This window comes from Palaemon carinicauda, chromosome 13, assembly GCF_036898095.1.
Source record: "Palaemon carinicauda isolate YSFRI2023 chromosome 13, ASM3689809v2, whole genome shotgun sequence".
Taxonomy (NCBI): domain Eukaryota; kingdom Metazoa; phylum Arthropoda; class Malacostraca; order Decapoda; family Palaemonidae; genus Palaemon; species Palaemon carinicauda.
The window spans coordinates 119,561,701-119,581,787 of NC_090737.1; the positions used below are offsets into that span (position 1 = coordinate 119,561,701).

Genomic DNA, 20,087 nt, shown 5'->3' on the forward strand with positions numbered 1-20,087 from the left:
ATGGAGGAGAGCGAGGGGTTGCAGACACAAATTGTTCTGGATACAAGTCCCTGAACAAGGCAAGGACTTTACGAAAGTCTAAGGAGGGAGGCGTAGACTTGGGCCCTTCAAAGTCGGAGTGCGGTTCATCCAAATGTGCAGCTTCGTCATCCGATACTCCATCATCCGAAAGCTGAGTAGTAAGTGGCAAAGGCGGAGCAGAAAGCTGAACGGCTGAATCCGGCAGCACGGGTGCATGCGTAGCTGCTGCGGATCCAACATCATGCAGCTGCTGGTCAGTCTGCGAGCTGGCAACAACAAAAGCAGAGTGCTGGTGCGTGGGAGGGGTTGCCGTGGGTTGCGGAGCATGCCGTATGGGATGCGGAGCATGCCGCATGGGTTGCGGAGCATGCCGCATAGTGTCAGAACCCGGCAGCTCTACAGCACCTTCCCACTGCTGATGCGGTAGCTCACGCATGTCAACGGATGGTGCAGCAAGAACATGCGTCTGGCAGGGTGGACTGCGCATCGGTGGTGGAGCTCTCACAGGTGGAGTGTGGGAGCAGGCAGCCGCAGTATCTGCTGAGCGCACAACCGCGGCAGGTTGTAGGTTAACAGGTGCAGTGTCAACCTTCTCAGCATGATACTCTTGCATGAACGCAGCAAGCTGAGACTGCATGGTCTGCAGCATGGACCACTTAGGGTCTACCGTGGTTGGAGCAGCAACAGACAGAGCAGTAGCCTGTTGTGGAACCACTCTACCTCTCTTGGGAGGTGTGCAGTCATCGGAAGACTGCGGCGAGTCCGAACTGACCCAGTGGCTACACCTGGGCCGTTGGACTCGCTCGGAAGGGACCTTACGCTTGAGAGGTCGTGAGACCTTGGTCCATCGTTTCCTCCTTGAAACTTCTTCCACAGACGAGGAATGATAGGGCTCATTCGTCTGTTTGTGGATGGGACGATCTCTGACAGATACGTCCGCAACCACTGAGGGTACATCCGTACGCTGATCAAGGCCTGCCGAACCCTTTGGTCCTTCGACATTGCTTCTCCCCTGGGCTTGGGAGCTTGCAAGAGGTCCCGGACTGGGAGGACGACTGGCACGAACAGATGTACCCTCATGCGCAACACTGACACTGACACTTTTCACTTCACTAGCACTGACAAAACTTCCCACTGCACTTTTCGCTTTCAGCTCTTTGACATCTGCCAAAAGCTGATTACGGTCATTAGCCAATGACTCCACTCTGTCACCGAGAGCCTGAATGGCACGCATCATATCCGCCATGGATGGCTGAGCACTAGTAGCAGGGTCGGGAGTCACCACTACAGGGGAAGGAAAAGGTTGAGGGGCATGGGGAGAGGAAAAATCCACAGAGCGAGAAGAACTCCTCCTGATTCTATCCTTCTCTAGCCTACGTGCATTTTTAAGGAATTCGTTAAAATCGAATTCCGAAAGCCCAGCGCATTCCTCACATCGATCTTCCAATTGACAGGATTTACCCCTACAATTGGAACAAACGGTGTGAGGATCTATGGAGGCCTTCGGAAGACGCCTAGTACAAGCCCTAACACTACACTGCCTGTGCTTAGGGACTTGAGACTGGTCAGACATCTTGAATTGTAGAAATAGTCAAGGGGGGATTCCAAAATCTAGCAAAGTTCGTTAACAATTAATCCAAATTAATTCCAAAAGCTTGCTAAGCTAATGATAAAGCTTCCTGAATAGCGAAGGCTAAAAACTAGAGTGAATACATCACCAAAATCGTGAAAAACAACTCCAGAATCAACAGCGTATCCAAGTAGGTCTTGCCGGTGGCACGACAGAGGAAAAATTGAGTTCTTGTTGACAAGAAGTACTTGAGTACCTACTCACAGATGGCGCTGTTGTGTACACCCCCACCTGTATAGCGATCGCTGGCGTATCCCGACCTTAGATTTCTGTCGGGCAACGGAGTTGACAGCTACATGATCATCGGGTAAGATTAATATTGAAAAATAATGCTTTGAAATTCAAGTCAAATAACTTAGCTATAGAATACTACATACTGTTAAAAGTATGGTAAATACCGTAAAATGCTTGCTTACCCATTTTGTTGTCCCTCTACATCTGCAAGGTTTAACCCATGGGGCTGTTTCATCGTCTTCATCTGTTGCATAACAGACCCAACAATAACGTTTACTAGAAGAAAAGAAAAATAAAAATTATGTCCATAACACTTTAAGAAACCACAACTGCAAATCAAACTCCCTGACCTATCAGGATATTTCTTATTTCCTTCAAGATAGGTGGCTTTCAATAGCACAAATATATATACTTAAATATTGGAGGACACATCTTTATCTTATCAACCTACTAGTTATATTGATATCTCATTTCCAGAAACAATTAAGAGAAAATAAATTACTTGTAAAACGAAGGAAGGCTCTCAAAAACTATTATTATGAAAGCTATATGCTGTAATGTATACAGCGCTGTGAATATATATCATACATGGGTACTAACAAAAGTAGCAGACAACTGATTTTACCCACACTAGCATCTGGCCAGCAAATTAAGTACAGAAAGTCCTCAACTTACAAACATAATACGTTCAAAGAGGCAAAAAGGCCGTTTGTAAGTTGAATTGTTGGCAAGATTTTATTTTTAATTTTTGCCTAGGGTAGGTCTAACCTGAATCCCATGCATATGATTTCCAGCTACAAAATTCAATAAATAGTAGGGTTTCATGTGAAATAAATATAAGGCTATTACAAATGTCATTTTGGTTATTATATTGAATGATGTAAAATTGTTTTATTATAGTATTTCTTTATATTACTGTATCTTTGTTATTTTCAGTTGGATTTGTTTGTATCTCCGAATGTTTGTAAGTTTAGCACCTTCTGTATGTGGCTTCCCAAAAATAAGCTTTATAAATTACCTGATGTTATTCGGGTCCAAGATTTGCATTACATAATTATTACTGTACTTAATGAATCTTAATGTTTGAATACACATTGTGTTAATTTCTCCTCCAAGCTTTCTTTTCTTACATTGCATACAAAAATGACAAACTTACAACAGAGTTTGTATTTTTCCTAACATACAAACCCGAATTCTTTACTATAGGAGATATTCTAGCGCGGGCTGGAAAATACGCCAGAAAAACCTTAACAAGGTCGTTAACGACCGAGCAGGTAATTACCCACCTGTTAGTGGTGGGGGACCGCCGGTCGGTAGCTGCTGTTTACCTTCAATTGGATTCTAGCTAGGACTATCCTAGGGGAGCGGTGATGGAGGGAAGATTTGTGTAAAGAATTCGGGTTTGTATGTTAGGAAAAATACAAACTCTGTTATAAGTTTGTTATTTGTTCCTACACTTGATACAAACCCTCATTCTTTACTATAGGAGAATTAGTCTTGAGGCCAGGGTGGCAAAGGAGTTCCCTGTTCTTAGGGAAGATAGTCCTCAGACTAGACTCTTTTGAAGCAACAACCTTCCGTTAATCTTCTTTCTTTGTAGATCCCCATAATCTCAGCACGACTGAAGGTTTGCAGCCTCGAGGAAACAAATGTTTCAAGATGAAGTGGGTCAGGAACATTCGACTCGGACCCTTTCAAACTTAGGATTCCCCCGACCTTGCAAAGGGGAAACCTCGTGACCACGAGTATAACTTATACCCTGCGAGAGGAATCAGATGAGTATCATACCTTATTTCCATTGGCGAGTCCAGCAGAAACTGGATACAGAGTAGGATCCCCAGATGGGAGGGAGAAGGAGACGAAGAAGATAGATGGATGTCCTTCTTAAAACCTAGTGTAACCCAGAATCCTCAGCCAATGGTTACTGTCCCCTGAAAGGGCGTAAGGTAGCTACAGCACCCGTTGACCTGTCACAATAGGCCCTATAGAAAGGGTGTCTAGAGACCTATGTGTTACGCTGCTCAAATAGTGAGCGGTGAATGTAGGTTGGCATTTCCAGACCCCAACACTTAAGACTTGGAAGACTGAGAAATTTCTCTTAAACGCCAGTGAGACAGCCACTCCCCTAACTTGATGGGCTCTGGGTTGCGCTGCCTCTGGGTCTCCGTGAAAAGACCTCGCAATAACTTTCTTGAGTCAGAAAGGGATGGTGTTGCGAGAGATTCTCTTCTTTACCCTGTTGGAACAAGGAAGACATGACGGAGACGTGGTCTGAAAGGTCTGGTGCGCTTCAGATATTTCTTTGACGCCCTGACTGGGCATAGTAACGACTGGTCTGTGACCTTATTGAGTGTAAATTCTTGAAATCTCTCATCGGCAGATGAAGGAGTATGAGTCTAGCCACCAAGCCCGGTACGAAGTTGCGAGACACTCGCCCCCCCCCCCCTCTCACTCTTCGAATGGGTGACGTAAGACAGACCATGTAGCTCACTGACCCTTTTAGCCGAGCCCAGAGGTACAAGGAAGACGGTCTTAAGGTTCAGAGAGTAGCCTGAGGCCCTTAAGGGCTCACAGGGCAGACCCTTCAGGGAACGTAAGACATATCTCAAGGAGATGGTCTAATCTCAACGGATGGGCAAGATCATTCAAAACCCCGAAACAACCAAGGTGATGTCTTCTGAGGCGGAGAGGTCAACCCTTTTTCCGTCTACAGATGAGGCTCAAGGCTGCGCGATAGCCCTTAATCGCCAAGACTGAGAGGAGCTTTCCTCACTGAGGTACAAAAGGAAGTCTGGGAACTACTGATCCTTCCTTATGGGAACCAAATTGCTCCACATTGTTGCTGTTGTAGCGGTTATGAAGTCCATTGTCTTGGCCCCAGCAGTTAGGACTTCTTGTAGGGACTGCCTGGAGATTTGGTTTGACAAGTCCTCGTGGCTCGCAAGGTAGCCGACTGTATCAGACCCGGTGTCAAGCCAGAAGGGACATTGAAGTCGCTTCCCTTGCCGAGCCTTCTGTGACTGAGAAGAGCCTGGAAGAGTAGTGTGTCTCTTCGAGGATTATCCTGGTGTGAGCCTCGCCGTGAGGGGATCCAAGATCAGAGGAGAAGGGTTGACGTCTCTGATCTCGGCGAACAAACAAGGTTTAAAGGTCGCTCAAGAATGGCAGAGGCAAGGAACAGTGACACTACACTAGCCGTTAGGACAAAGTCCTAGAGACTGACCATATATGGTCAATGACCAAGCCTCCTCTCCATTCCAGCTAGGACCAGGGAAGGCCAGGCAATGCTGCTGAAGACTCAGCAAATAAATCTATAGGCTCCCCCAAACCCCTCAACCTTAGCTTACAAGGATGGTAAGGTTGTAGGCACTGATGGCACTAACGAGTCTGAGCGGGACTCGAGCCCCAGACTGTCACTACATAGCCTGTCTAAGGCTGGAGCGTCAAAGGGTTGAGGAGACAGATGCAAATCGCCGAGGCATGAGATATTACACATAGTTCTTAGAGTCCTTAAATAGGAGGATTCCAAGTCCCTCGACGCCAGCTCTCCCGAGAAATCCTCAGGCTGCGATAATTCCTCGCGTGTTATTACAGGTAAAATTGGAGACGCGAGTAGCAGACAAACCTTATGTCTTACCCCTAGTATCTTTCATATCGAAAGGGGAAGAATGGTAGAAGTCGGAGTGTCTGGAGGTAATGGCGAAGACCGTTGACGAGAGTCAGAAGACTCTGTCATAAGAGTAAAACTCTAAATGAGGATGGTCGCGTGCACAGCGCTAATTGCGTGTGTGCGCGGACACTCTGTGCTAATTGTTACGAGAGCCCGACTACTCCGCGTAACTGAAACTCAAAGGTTCCAAGTCGTTTGAACTCGAAAGTCCAACGCGACAGAGGCCCGAAGAACTCCTAAGGTCATGAGAACCTGTAGGATAAACATGACAAGAGTTCAAAGGCTCCCGATCACGCCCGCCGAAAGGGTGATTGTCACAAGACCCCGAGGGGTCAACGTCAGGAGAACCAGTAGGTTCAAAAAGACGTCTCCTTAGAGCATGAGGGGGAGAACGTCAGGGATGAAGATAACGCCTCTGCAGGGTAGATTTGTTCTCCCGAAGGAGAATGTCGCTTAATACAAGAGGGAGGAGCGTAGATCAGCAAACTCCAACAAGTTTTCTCTCGTGAGTGAAAGGAAGGTTCTCCCGAAGGAGATTACCTAAAATGACAAATTCGAAGATAATTTGTATTTTTCCTAACCATACAAACCTTAGCTATTTACATTGGGTTTACCTTATAGCGTAGCTGAAATGACGAACCAATAGTTTTTAACGAGGGCTAATTAACCCCGCGCTAGTTAGCCGGGGTAGGGACTCCCCCCCCACACACCAGTGATTTGCTTCACTTCACTTAGAGGTAGGACTTGACTTGGGGTCCAGGGATGGTGGGCAAATATGTGTAAATAGCTAAGGTTTGTATGGTTAGGAAAAATACAAATTATCTTCGAATTTGTCATTTGTTCCGTAACCGAAATACAAACCCCGCTATTTACATAGGGTGACTTACCCCTTAGGAAGGGTGGAAAGTCCCCAGCCTTACTGACTTCGGCTTTGCCCGGGGGCTCAATCCCTCAGTGAGCAGCACTTGAGAAAAGGAGCCCCCGCACCTCATAAGTTCCTAGCATCGCTAGGAACGAGTGGCCTACATAAGTTGTGTGTGGAGGAAAGTGTGACTCGTCCTATGAAGTTGACCTTGAGACCCTTAGATAGGAATCTAGGATAGGACGTTCCCAATACCACCTCATCAAGGTATGGGGGACGCAACAGTATTAAGCTTAATACTAGGAGCACAAAGAAGCATGGGTTACCTGCAGAGGTCGAGGTCAGCTATGCGAGGACCAGGATGCTGCTTCCCCAAGAGAGGGGAGAATGAAGAAAGAAGTAAGGGTCAGACATACTTTTTCATTCACGCAGACTAAGACCAGGTAACAACGCCCTCAACCTACTGCTACTTGTCCATAAAGGAGCCTGAGGTTAGACCAGCTGTTGTGCAGCCACCACAGGGCCGATAGAAAACGTATTGAGGCTCCTGTGGGTCACGTCTTGCAGGTAGTGGGCTGTGAAGGTCGTCTGACGCTTCCAGACCCCAGCTTGAAGTACCTGCGTCACAGAGAAGTTTCTCTTGAAGGCCAGGGACGTAGCAACACCCGTAACATCGTGTGCCCTAGGGCGACGTGACGGAGGAGGGTCTGGATTCAAGGCATGGTGGATAACCCTTCGAATCCAAGCTGAGATGGTGTTCCTGGTGACCCTTCTCTTAGTCCTGCCTGTGCTCACAAACAAAGCTCGCACTTGAGGACAGACTGCAGCCGTTCTCTTCAAGTAGTGCCTCAGACACCTCACTGGACATAGTAGCAGCTGGTCTGGGTTGCTTGTTACAGAGCGGAGACTCGCGATCCTGAAAGAGTCGAAACGAGGATCCGCCACTCCAGGATTCTGAGTCTTGGCTACAAACTCAGGGACGAACCTGAACGTTACTTCCCCCCATCCCCTTGAATGGGCGATGTCGTACGAGAGACCATGAAGTTCACTAACCCGCTTGGCCGAAGCCAAAGCGAGTAGGAAAGCCGTCTTCCAAGACAGGTGGCGATCGGAGGCCTGGCGTAATGGTTCGAATGGAGGTCCCTTAAGAGCCCTGAGGACTCGAACCACGTTCCAAGGAGGAGGTCTCACTTCCGACTGGGGGCAGGTAAGCTCATAGCTACATATGAGTAGAGAGAGTTCTAGCGAGGAAGAAATATCCACGCCTTTCAGCCTGAAGGCCAAGCTTAAGGCTGTGCGATAGCCTTTCACTGCCGAGACAGAAAGGCGCATTTCTCCCCGCAGATAAACGAGGAAGTCCGCTATTGCTGGAATAGTGGCATCGAGTGGAGAGATACCCCTCCCACGACACCAACCACAAAAGACTCTCCACTTCGCTTGGTAGACTCCCTCAGAGGACCTTCGCAGGTGCCGAGACATTCTCTCCGCAACCTGTTGCGAAAAGCCTCTCTCCATGAGGAGACGCTGGATAGTCTCCAGGCGTGAAGCCGAAGCGAGGCCACGGCCTTGTGAGGGACGCCGGAGTGGGGTTATCTGAGAAGCTCGTGTCGTGGAGGAAGTTCCCTCGGGAGCTCCGTCAGGAGCTGCAGAAGGTCCGGGAACCATTCCGCGTGATGCCATAGCGGAGCTACCAGAGTCATCGAACAGTTGCCCGATAGTCTGGTCCTGTTGAGCACCCTTCTCATCAGACAGAACGGTGGGAAGGCGTACACGTCGATGTTGTCCCACCGTTGCTGGAAAGCATCTTGCCAGAGTGCCTTGGGATCCGGAACTGGGGAGCAGTACAGAGGCAGCTTGAAGTTCAACGCTGTCGCGAACAAGTCCACAGTCGGGGAACCACATAAAGTCAAGACTTTGTTGGCTATCTGCGGATCCAAAGACCACTCGGTACTCACTATCTGCGAGGCCCTACTCAGACTGTCGACGAGCACATTCCTCTTGCCAGGAATGAAGCGAGCTGATAGTGTTATCGAGTGGACCTCGGTCCACCTCAGAATCTCTACTGCAAGATGGGATAGCTGCTGCGAAAAAGAGCCTCCCTGCTTGTTGATATAAGCCACTACCGTGGTATTGTCGCTCATCACCACCACGGAGTGACCTGCCAGGGTCCGTTGGAACTGCTGAAGAGCCAGAAAGACGGCCTTCAATTCTAGCAGGTTGATGTGCATGCACTTTTCTGATTCTGATCAAAGGCCTGAGGCCCTCTGGTTCAGAACGTGTGGCCCCCACCCTTCTTTTGACGCGTCCGAAAACAGAGTCAATTCCGGGGGGAGGACGAGAAGACTCACTCCCTTCCGCAGGTTCTCGTCGACCAGCCACCACCGCAAGTCCGTCCGTTCCAAAGACCCCATCGCGATCAGAATATCCGGAGAATCGGATCCTTGATTCCACCGGGACTTGAGCCACCACTGTAGGGATCTCATCCTGAGGCGGCTGTTTGTATCCAGACGAGCCAGGGAGGATAGGTGACCTAAGAGACGCAACCACGACTGGGCGGGGAGCTCTTCTTGCCTGAGGAAGGGTTCCGCCACCCTCCTCAGCCTTGCTATCCGGTCATCTGATGGAAAGGCTTTGTGGAGATTGGTGTCTATCAGCATGCCTAGATAAACCAGTCGTTGGGACGGCTGCAGAGAGGACTTCTCGAGTTTTACCACAATCCCCAGATCCTGGCAAAGACCTAGAAGCCTGTCTCGGTGCCGAAGAAGGGTCGACTCCGAGTCTGCTAGGATCAGCCAATCGTCCAGATAACGAAGGAGACGAATGCCGTTCCTGTGCGCCCAAGATGAAATCAGGGTGAACACTCTGGTGAACACCTGAGGAGCTGTGGAGAGACCGAAACACAGCACCTTGAACTGGTAGATCTTGTCGTCTAGGCAGAATCTCAGGTACTTCCTGGAAGATGGATGGATTGGGATCTGGAAGTACGCGTCCTTTAGATCCAGTGTGCACATGAAGTCTTGTGGTCTCACCGCAAGTCTGACCGTGTCCGCTGTCTCCATGCTGAACCGGGTTTGCTTGAAAAACCCATTCAGAGCCGAGAGGTCGATGACAGGTCTCCAGCCTCCAGACGCCTTCTTTACAAGAAAGAGTCGACTGAAGAAGCCTGGGGAGCCGTCGACGACCTCCTGGAGAGCACCCTTCTTTAGCATGGTCTCGACTTCCGCCCGAAGGGCCAGCCCCTTTGCCGACCCCGTGGCATAGGAGCTCAACGACACTGGATTCGCTGTCAGGGGAGGTTGAGATGTTGTGAACGGGACGCGATAGCCTTGGCCGACCACTAAGACCGTCCAAGCAAGGGCCCCGTATTGCTGCCACCTGCGGACGCAACGCTGAAGGCATCCCCCCACAGGTGGACACGCAGGGGGACTGCCACCCCTCGGGCTTGCGGCCGCGGCCGCTACCCCTAGGAGTATTGCCTCCCCTGGAGGACTTACCGCCCCTCTTGACCTTGGCTGGAAAGGGCTGGTGCTTAGACTCCACTTTCTTAACTGCCGGTGCCTGCTTCGGAGCCTTACGAGGCTGCTGCTGCTGTTGCGGCGGAGCTGGAGGCTTATAGGGCCGAGCTGTAAGGGCCCTATGGAGGAGGGAGTCCGTGCTAGATTTCCTCCATCTCTCAGCCGTTCGCTCCATGTCCTGTGGCTCGAACAGATTCTCCCCAAGAAGGGAAGCATGTCTGAGCCTACACACATCCACGGCGGGGACCTTCGGATGGAATCTCTCGGTCACCGCATCGCGCTGCTTCAACACCGAGTTGGCCCACAGGGTGGTGACCTGGTGCGCCAAAAACTCGATGGAGCAGGTGCCCGAGAGTAAGAAGGTCTCCAGGGCCTTCCTATTGGTCTCCTTAGACAAGTCCTCGGAGCGCAATAGGATGCCCAGAGTTCCTAGCCAAAAATCCAGCCACGAAGTGGCCTGCATGGCACACTTCGCGACCTTCTCATGGATCAGGATCTCTGCCGCCGAGAACGACACCTGCCGGGCAGAGAGCCTCTCAAGGGGAACTCCCTTCGCCAGCTCCTCCACGGAGTGATGGAGAGGAAGAGCGAGACTGGACTCACCCAAGATCTCAAAATACCTCCTCTGCTGAAGACGAGGAGGAGGGATGAGTTTGTTCCCGGCAGAGGAACAACTGGAGGAGGCAAGAATCACGAGCTGGGCGTTGCCCCTGGCTCTGGCACTCTTCAGACCCCGAGACCAGGGCAGAGCCCCACTGGACTTAGGGGCCTTCCGAACGTCGAACACTTCGTCCAAGATAGTGTCCTTGCCTTCACTGGGGGTGATCATGGGGTCCATAAGCCCGTTGAGTTGCCTCATCAGGCTCAGGACCTGCCAGAAGGCATGTTCAGATTCCTGCTGATCTCCTCCTTACGGGCTGGCAGCTAAGTCTCCTGTCCCCGGAATCTCTTCCTGGGGGTGAAGCATGGACGTTCTCCCGGGGAGCCGAGGGTTCCTGGCGAATCCTCGAAGAAGATTTCGGGATGGTCTTGGATTCCCTCCTGGGAGGGATACAGGATCCCAACAAAGAGGTTCGAAGAGCCCCTTCCGCACGAGAAGATTCTCCTCCATGAAGAGAAGGCTCCCCCCTTGGTGCCGAGGGGAAGACTACCGCTTCACTGGACTCACCCGAGGACGGAAAAGCCTCGTCCATGGGAGAAGGAGAAAACGCTCGAGCAGGAGAAGGGGCCTTCCTGACAGACCTCTTGGGAACCAACTTCACCCTGGGGTAAGTCACCACGAAGTCCATTCCTCTCTTTCTCTTCAGCGTAGGAGAGGCAGCCGTTGGTTTGTTGCCCTGATCGGCGAGTGCTGGTTTCATTACCCTCACTAACGCCCGCATCAGAGGACCAAACCAAGTCTGTTGTTCCACGGACACAGAGTCCGAAATTCCCGCTGGAGGGAAAGGGATCGGGCGATCCTTCGGAGTGGACACCATTGGACCTGCCTGAAGAGAAGGGGGGGAAGAAAGATGCACTAACCTCACTGCAGTGTCTTCCCTGTCCTGCACAACAGTCCTGCGTTTAGATGGAGGCGATCCAGAGCGCTGTCTGGGAACACACGTTCCTGCTGCTATCACTGGCTGCGAAATTCGCCGCGAACGAAGGTCGCGCGGGCGAGTGGGCGCGAGGGCGTACAGGCGAACGAGCGCGTGGGCGAGCCGGCGAACGAACACGTTGCCGCGTGGGCGAGTGAGAACGCTCCGAAGATCGCTGGCGACGTAGGTCAGGAGACCTGTAGCGCGAGGGAGAGCGATTGCGAGCAGGGGATCGGCGGTGCGCTGGCGAACGCTGGCGCGTAGGCGAGCGATGGCGCGTAGGACGCGCAGGTGAATGATCGCGCGAGGGCGAGATAGCAGAGGGCGAACCATATCCTTCCAGAATCTCTGGCCGACGACGCGTTTGAGACCGCGTGCCCGCAGGCTGTAAGTCACGCGGGCGATCCGAAGATCGCCAATGATCAGGTGATCGCTGACGCGTAGGAGAATGCTGATGAGTAGGCGATTGTAGGATCGTCTGTGAACGCTGGCGAGCAAGAGGGCGACGCGTGAAATCCTGTGAAGGAACAGTTGGCGCGGCGCGTTCACGAACAGGAACAGGAAGAGCGTAGGCGCGTGGGCGAACATGTGCTTTAGAAACATGCGCTGGAGAACGCGGGCAATGTTAAGCAGAAACAAGCTGAGGATCGCGAGAGGGCTCAGGAGACTGATGGCACGCAGGGTGCCCAACAGGAACTGCTGGATATTCAGAGACCACAGGGGAGCGCTGGCGAGCAAGAGGGCGATGATCCTCAGAAGAGCGCTGACGAACGGGAGAGCGCTGACGAGCAGGAGAGCGCCTGTGCGCTAACACTGCAGAAAGGCGAGCAGGGGAACGCTGGTGCGCTGAGCGCTCATCAGGAACCACAGGGTGGAGGATGTCCTCAGGAGAGCGCTGGCGAGGAGGGCGAACATCAGGAGAGCGCCAGCGAACAGGTGAGCGCTGACGAGCAGGAGAGCATTGACGAGCAGGAGAGCGCCTGTGCGCTGACGCTGCACGTGTAAGGGAAGAATCCCTTTACTCCAAAGGGACCGTTGCCCGTCGGGTGACGAGGTCCCCAGAAGGTGAAGTTCTAGCAGGAGTAGGAGACCAGTCCCCAGAGAGGTCTAAAGAAGCAGGAGCTGTAGGCTGAATATGACGAGGAGAGTCCCCTTCGGAAGAAGAAGATCCAAAAAGGCGCCTCTTAACACCCTTATAAGGGGATGGGAGGCCCTTGCGACGCAGCAGACGGTGAGCCTTACAGCGAAGGCGGCCATGAGGAAGATCATCAGGACCATCAGTCCTCCGAAGGGGAGTCTCAGTCAAGGCACTCCCCTTAGAGGGAAGCTGGACAGCAGACGAGCCCGTAGGACTCCCTTCCCCCTTCGAAGGATGTACGGAAGGGGGAGGAGAGCCATCAGCACCAACATCCTCAACTGCACCTGCAGAGGATTGCCCCGCCCCGTCGGAGGCCTCTACCACCACGACGTCGACGATAGACAGAGGGTCTACCTCTGCTACCACCGGCGACTGCTTAACGGCGGCCCCCAACGAGACAAGGTCAATCAGGGCAACCCTGGAGGGCAAGCCCTTAAGCCCCAGGGAAGCCCAAATCTGTAAAAGATCATCATTAGACAGTGAATTATCAATAACCTCCCCCGGAGGAGGAGGGGGAACCGCCGCGCTATGGGAGGCGACGCCCTCTCCCCCCACCCAAGGTCGGGAAACAGAACTAAGGCCTGCACTACCACTCGGCCGACTCTCCTTAGGAGCCGAACGAGGGGGAGCTTTGGAGGAGGTTTGGGCGACGAAAGAAGAGTCCCGAGAACCTTCCTCCTTCAAGGCAACCCCAGAAGGAGAACTGTCTCTCTTGGACTTCTTCTTACGCCGGCGGACAAACCTCTCCCACTGGGAGGCAGGCCACTCCCTGCACTCACTACACGTTTTCCTGGTCACACCGTCGGCCTCGACACTGCGGTCAAAGGGTGTGAGGATCCGTATCCGTGGCCGACATAAAGGTACCACAAGGGTGGCCGGCAATACCAGGGCACGTACGCATAGCTATAACAAAGGCAGTCAACTTCAAACACACAAACGCTGTAGAGAAAAAGCAGAAAAAAGATTAAAGGCTGTCAACGAGGACGATGGACAGACACGTCTGTTCATCGCCGGAGCCAAAAGTGAAGTGAAGCAAATCACCGGTGTGTGGGGGGGGAGGGGTAGCAAGCTACCCTTCCCCTACCCCCCGCTAACTAGCGCAGGGGTAATTAACCCTCGTTAAAAACTATTGGCTCGTTATTTCAGCTACGATAAAAGGTAAACCCAATGTAAATAACGTGGTTTGTATTTCGGTTACGGAACAAACAAGCTTTCTCCCTGCTCTATGGGGAAAAGCGTAGGCGTAGTAACCTCTCTCTCTCAAACGAGGGAGAAGTCCTCCCGAAGGAGGATATTGCCTAAGGCAAGATTTCTCCCCTCTCTATGAGAAAAAGTGTAAGTATAATAATTTCTCTCTCGTGAACGAGGGAGAAGTCCTCCCGAAGGAGGACATCGCCTAAGGCAAACTTTCTCCCAGTTCTATGGGAAAAAAGCATAGGCGTAATAATCTCTCTCTCGCGAACGAGAGAGAAGTTCTCTCGAAGGAGGACATCGCCTAGGACAAGTTTTCTCCTAGTTTTATGGGAAAAAACGTAGGCGTAAAAATCTCCCTCTTGTGAACGAGAAAAAAGTCCTGAAGGAGGACATCGCTTAAAACAAGCTTTCCCTCAGTTCTATGGGAAAAAGGCATAGGCGTAATAATCTCTCTCTCTCGCGAACGAGAGAGAAGTTCTTCCGAAGGAGGACATCGCCTAAGGCAAGTTTCCTCCCAGTTTTAGGGAAAAAAATGTAGGCGTAATAATCTCCTACTCGTGATCGAGAGAGAAGTGCTCCCGATGAAGGACGTCGCCTGAGCCAAGCATACTCCCAGGGAGAAGTTCCCCCCGAAGGGAGAACAAGCCTTAGACTCGCTTTTCCCCCGCTCCAGGGGAGAAAGCACAGTCTTCGGGGACGAAATAGCAGAGGTAAAACTCATTGAGCTGTTCACAACTCCTCACAAAGAAGGGAAGGTTACTGAATGGCTGAAGTGGGGAAGCTTTCCCTCGGAAGGGGGGTGGTACTCTCACGCAGCCCAATTCCGAGGAAGGTTATCACTCCCTCGTAAGGGAAGGATCTCTAACCCCTGGAGGCGAACCTCCTGTCAGCAATCTGTTTCCCAATAAGTTGATCAAGTTGCAGGTTGACAACGAGTGCTACCTCGTAACATGGGCAGCTCATGAGTTGCCATATGAAGCGCAAGATAACGAACAGAGAGGCCGAAGCCCTCGGTATTGCGTTCTACGTCGCTGCTATCTGGGTGTTTTCTTTTAGCCTCTCTAACACGTTTCCCCTTTCCCTCCTGCTCTCAACCGAAGAGAAGAAGGGCCAAACCCCTGCATCTTCTTTCGAGGTTTCCGAGAGACTCGTAATCCTTAACTCATTAGGGAGCAAGGAATTAGGGAGGTTGTCCTGTCTGAAACACGAGAGCGAGGGATTGACCCCGCGAGTGTATGACCGGAGATTTGCGTGTATAGGGCTAATTGCGTGCGAACACCTTGCGTGACGGGGGTCTGAAGACTCTGCCATAAGAGTAAAACTCTTGACCGTGCTCCACCTAAGAAGGAAGAGAAACTCAGCAAGGGGGGGAGAGAAGTCTGGCCGAAGGGCAGCAACAGCAGTCGAAGGCGATGAATTTATTAAGATATGGGAAGTTCTCCCTCTGAAGGGAGAAACAACCTCACACCTGGGAAGGAAACTTCCCTCGGAAGTGAAGTTGTCCAACCCCTGAAGGCGAACCTCCTTTAGCGTTCTTAGATGATCTGACGTTCTGGCCATGTTGTCACGGGAGTACTTCTAAGAGAAGGGATACAGTAACGCCCATGACGACGTCCTCTGAGGGACGGCAGTGACAGCAGATTCCCCAGGCATGAACAGAACAGCTCTGCTTCATTGGCACTCTTTAGTCGAACGAAGAAAAACTGCATAGTTAACTGGGAAAATAAAATTATATAATTATTTAACAGAAATTCCCTTGGGAGGAACTCCGACGAGGAACCCCGAGGGAACAACATAAACTAAAAATTAAGTATTGCACCCTTCCTTCCCCAGACGACAACCACGGGAGAAGGGGGGTGCGGAGTAACTGTAATAAAAACAGAATTATAATTATTCAAATCAGCTAAGAATATTCACTAATAGTGAGAACCACTGTTCCCCCGAAGGGAAGTGTTCCCCACGGAGAAAGCTGAAAAGTTAAAATACAATTAGAGTCTCACTAAAAATAATTGAGACAAACAATCGGAAGAGCAACCTAACCCGCGCACGGGAAAGGAGCTTCCCCAATAGTACGCTGTTGTAGTAAAGGTGAACGACCTTGAGAAGAGAGAGATCGTAGTCAATCTTTAAAAGGCCACATTCCCTTCGCTCAGAATCCAAGTTCCCCGTAGGAAAAGAGGAAAAGGCGAAGACAATACTTGAATGAAGAGGGCACAAGCGATGACGATTCCCTCTGCGACGGCCGAGTTAACGGATATATGCCGACGGGAAGACCGATGGACCAGAGAGGGAGAGGTCGTTCCCCAGGAAGTGGAACTGTGCTGGCCTTGCTACTACGCAAGTGTCGTTGTCGTATATGCATCACACACACAGCACAAACACTGAAAAGGAAACTTACCACATTTCTATTCACATATATATACATAAATATTAAGAATGTTTATATATATATACAAGTATAAGAAAAAGTAAGTTAAAAGACAAGAATTAATGGCAGTCCAAAATAGGCGAGGAGGAAGAGGAACAATCGCTCTCACTCCGAGCCACAAGTAAAGTGATCTCAAGCACAGGTGTGTGTGAGGGGGGGGGGGGTCGCAAGCTACCCTCCCCTACCCCCGCTAACTAGCCGTGTGGGTAGTAAACCCTCGTTAAATTTTAATGGCTCGTCATTTCAGCTACACCGAAAGTAATACCCCTATTAAATAGCGTGGTTTGTATTCCAGTTACAGAACAAAGTACTGTACAAAATTCCAGACTCAGCCTAGCAACATAAAAGAGGCACAAAAGCCATTAACCAAAAATGGGCATCGAGTATGAAATCAACCACAATATTTATACAAATCGTAAGTCCAATCAACACAAAAATATAATCTAAGTACAGTATCATTGAAAATATTGCAATAGCAATTCCAGGGATACAGTGTGTATTCTAACCTAACCTTAACTAGGGTACTGTGTCAACCTGATTATTATTATTATTATTATTATTATTAGTTGCTAAGCTACAACCCTAATTGGAAAAGCAAGATTCTATAAGCCCAAGGGCTCCAACAGGGAAAATAGCCCAGTGAGAAAGGAAATAAGGAAATAAACAAACTACAAGAGAAGTAATTAACAATTAAAATAAAAAGTTTTAAGAAAAGTAACATTAGAATAAATCTTTCATATATAAACTATAAATACTCTAAAACAAAAGGAAGAGAAATAAGATAAAACAGAGTGCCCTACTGTACCCTCAAGTGGAAGACCATGGTACAGAGGCTATGGCACTACCCAAGAAAAGAGAACAATGGTTCAATTTTGGAGTGTCCTTCTCCTAGAAGAGCAGCTTACCATGGCTACTACCAAAACAATAGTTTGTTTCTAACATAATCTTTGGCACTACTTCCCACCTGAACACTGGCAAGCATCAGAAAGTAGCATTGACCTTATAGTAAACATATAAGTAAACTGAGATTAAAGTACAGTATCACAGGCTAAGTATAATACTGGAAAAAGATGGTTATTTCTTAGACATCTCCAATCCACAGTTTCACTTGTATTTCACATCATTTTGTATTCCACTAGATCTGTTTAGATAGCACAAGATATGTCATAGGCAAGGTTAGGGTGTAGTTCTAGGCTTATGCACTATCTAAATTCAACGCAGCCTCAAGTTGTGCTTGGCTACCAAGTTGTTAAGGCCTCTTGTAAATAAGAATATCTACTCTACAATTTTAACAAATTATAATTCTGCCCTGTAACCTTGGATGATGATCTTCCTAATCGGGTGGTTGAATCAGTAGAACTTCAAAAGTTCAAAGTTGGAGCAAATGCTTTTTTGTTGACCAGGCGGACATGAGTCTTTTTATAGTTTATTCATGACATATTTGTTTTTGTTGTTGTTAATAGTTTATATATGACATGTCTGTTTTGACTTTGTTACTTATTTTAGAATGATTTATTGTTAATTTGTTCTCTTCATTTATTTCCTTATTTCCTTTCCTCACTGGGCTATTTTTCCCTGTTGGAGCCCCTGGGCTTATAGCATCTTGCTTTTCCAACTAGGGTTGTAGCTTGGATAGTAATAATAATAATAATAATAATAATAATAATAATAATAATAATAATAATACTATTATTATTATCATAATTACTTGCTAAGCTACAACCCTACTTGGAAAAGCAGGAAGCTTTAAGCCCAAGGGCTAGTTAGGATAGAGTATTTTTTTACTTTCATTAGCATAGCCAAGTTATACATATTAACATAATTTAGTATGAACAGGCCAATGATAGTAAGCATTGTCTTTCTTTGGTAATTATGCAATACTTTAATTTCTAGCCAAACAGGAATCCACTATCAAGAAAGGAGGGGCTCACTGATTATGGGCATTTCTCTGTATGACTAACGGGTTCTGGGCCATAATAACTCAAAAATCAATCAAGTAGTATGTGAACACCACTCAAGTTGTCTAAGGTTATTACTTACTTTTGGGAGGCTCCTGATATAATCATTTATTGACATTTTGAACCAATTAAAATCTCTCAAGTATTTAAGAATAAGCTCCCAGTTGCTGTTATACAAACACACTTTTCTCAACCCTCCTCTTCAATTCCAGTATGATGCAGTCACAGGAGGACGTCTCCACGTAAGACCGTTCAATCAATTATGGTAACTTATTGCAATTTTATCTCTTTCAGCAATCGAATGCATTAATAACACTCTCACTTGTTATTGCTTATCTGGAAATGTATATATCGCCAAAATAATCGCAAAAAGGTTGCCACTCTCATTCAACTCTTGTCAGATCGATACGAGCCTCTCTAGTATGTTTAATTGTGACCAATGCGACCCGCAGCAGACGTAAGAACAATTGAGTGAAGTGATACAAATTAAAAGTGAGGGGTGTATGTATGATAACGGCCAGCTAAGAATACGGCAGTCTAAGAAAGGTCGCAGGAGGGCATTAGCTCGCCGTTAGGTAAGTAGGTAAGGACACAGCTTGTGGGTTAGATTAGGTGGGGAAGTTTAAATTAGGTGGTGTTCTTGTGTAGAGATTTTGCAAGAAAAACGTCTTACGTACGACTAGAAAATCGGAAGAAAATTTCCATCTTCTATGTAAGCGGGAGGAACTGGCCGCTGATATACAAAGGCTCCAAAGGTGATTATTTGATACTTAAAATTTCATTCCAAATAAATACATAAACCATATTTTTTCCCACTAGTTATCTTGTTTTATGGACTTCTATCCATAATCAATAGTACAAACCAGTCAATTTGGCATTTTTCCGAACCCACAAATAATGGACTACCAATTGGATTGCCTACGAGTGCTTTTATATAGGAAGGTAAGAAAACTCACAAAAAATTGGTTTGCAACAATAATCAGCCAGAAATAAGCAAAACATATGATATGATCAGTTGGAAAACATATGGCTGATGCATTTGGGTAGAAGTTAAAGTATAATATAATTACAGCATCATATTATCACCCTTTCTTTTCTTGAATATTACCAGAATCTTATGCATACCTAACCTTGGCTGATGGCCTACGCTGAAAGGCCTAACCAATGATAAGTCTTTAATTAGGCCTAAGCTTTTTCGGAAAGAAGTATCACCCACGATCCTCTAGTAGGCTAAATGTGTAAGTATTTTCATTCATAAAGCATGAAATGAATACGATAAATTCTTAGCAGAATCAAGGGCAGGACTTGTCCAGCAGTTAGGCTGCGGAACAATAACCAGCCATTGTTGGAGTAATTCCACCTACTTCTCTTCATCCTCGGGTTGACTACTGACTTCCGTTTGCTGCGGTTCATCTGCCATTCTTCCTTCGTGTGTAGTGACGAGTAATCATTGACGTGAATCACAAATTGACAGAATGAAAAATCTCAACTTCTTCTTGGGTCATTAGGAAGAAGGGGGTTTATTTTGACTGCATGTACTCGAGCCTAAATGTAATATCTAAAGTATCGTATTTATAATCTATTAGGTTATTTAAGATCTACAAAAATTTATTTTAGATAAAATGTGAATTTTTACATTAAGTTAATAGTAATTTTGATTTTATATACGCTCGTAGGCAGCAGAGACCTGGGCAATGATACGCACTGAAGTAAAACCCACCACAATGCACCATTTTACTATCAAAATTTGAGTAAAATTAAGACTTGTACTCTCATTTATGAACATTTCTTTAATGAAACATTAATAAAGTTTAGAAAACACTGGATTACTGAAATTTTAATAATTTCTTTTAGAAATGC

General features: G+C 48.2%; 1 protein-coding gene across 1 annotated transcript in view; it reads right to left on the reverse strand.

Annotated features, from left to right (window-relative positions):
- LOC137652370 (E3 ubiquitin-protein ligase MARCHF5-like) overlaps window positions 1–19,809 on the reverse strand; it is a 52,463-nt gene extending 32,654 nt beyond the window's left edge. The window contains exons 1-2 of the mRNA XM_068385739.1: window positions 19,592–19,809; window positions 2,068–2,161 (exon numbers count right to left, since the gene is read on the reverse strand). Of these exons, the coding sequence (XP_068241840.1) occupies window positions 2,068–2,161; window positions 19,592–19,647 (150 nt within the window). The 5' untranslated portion in view covers window positions 19,648–19,809. The remainder of the gene's footprint in view (window positions 1–2,067; window positions 2,162–19,591) is intronic.
- Between the last annotated feature and the right edge of the window lie 278 nt (window positions 19,810–20,087).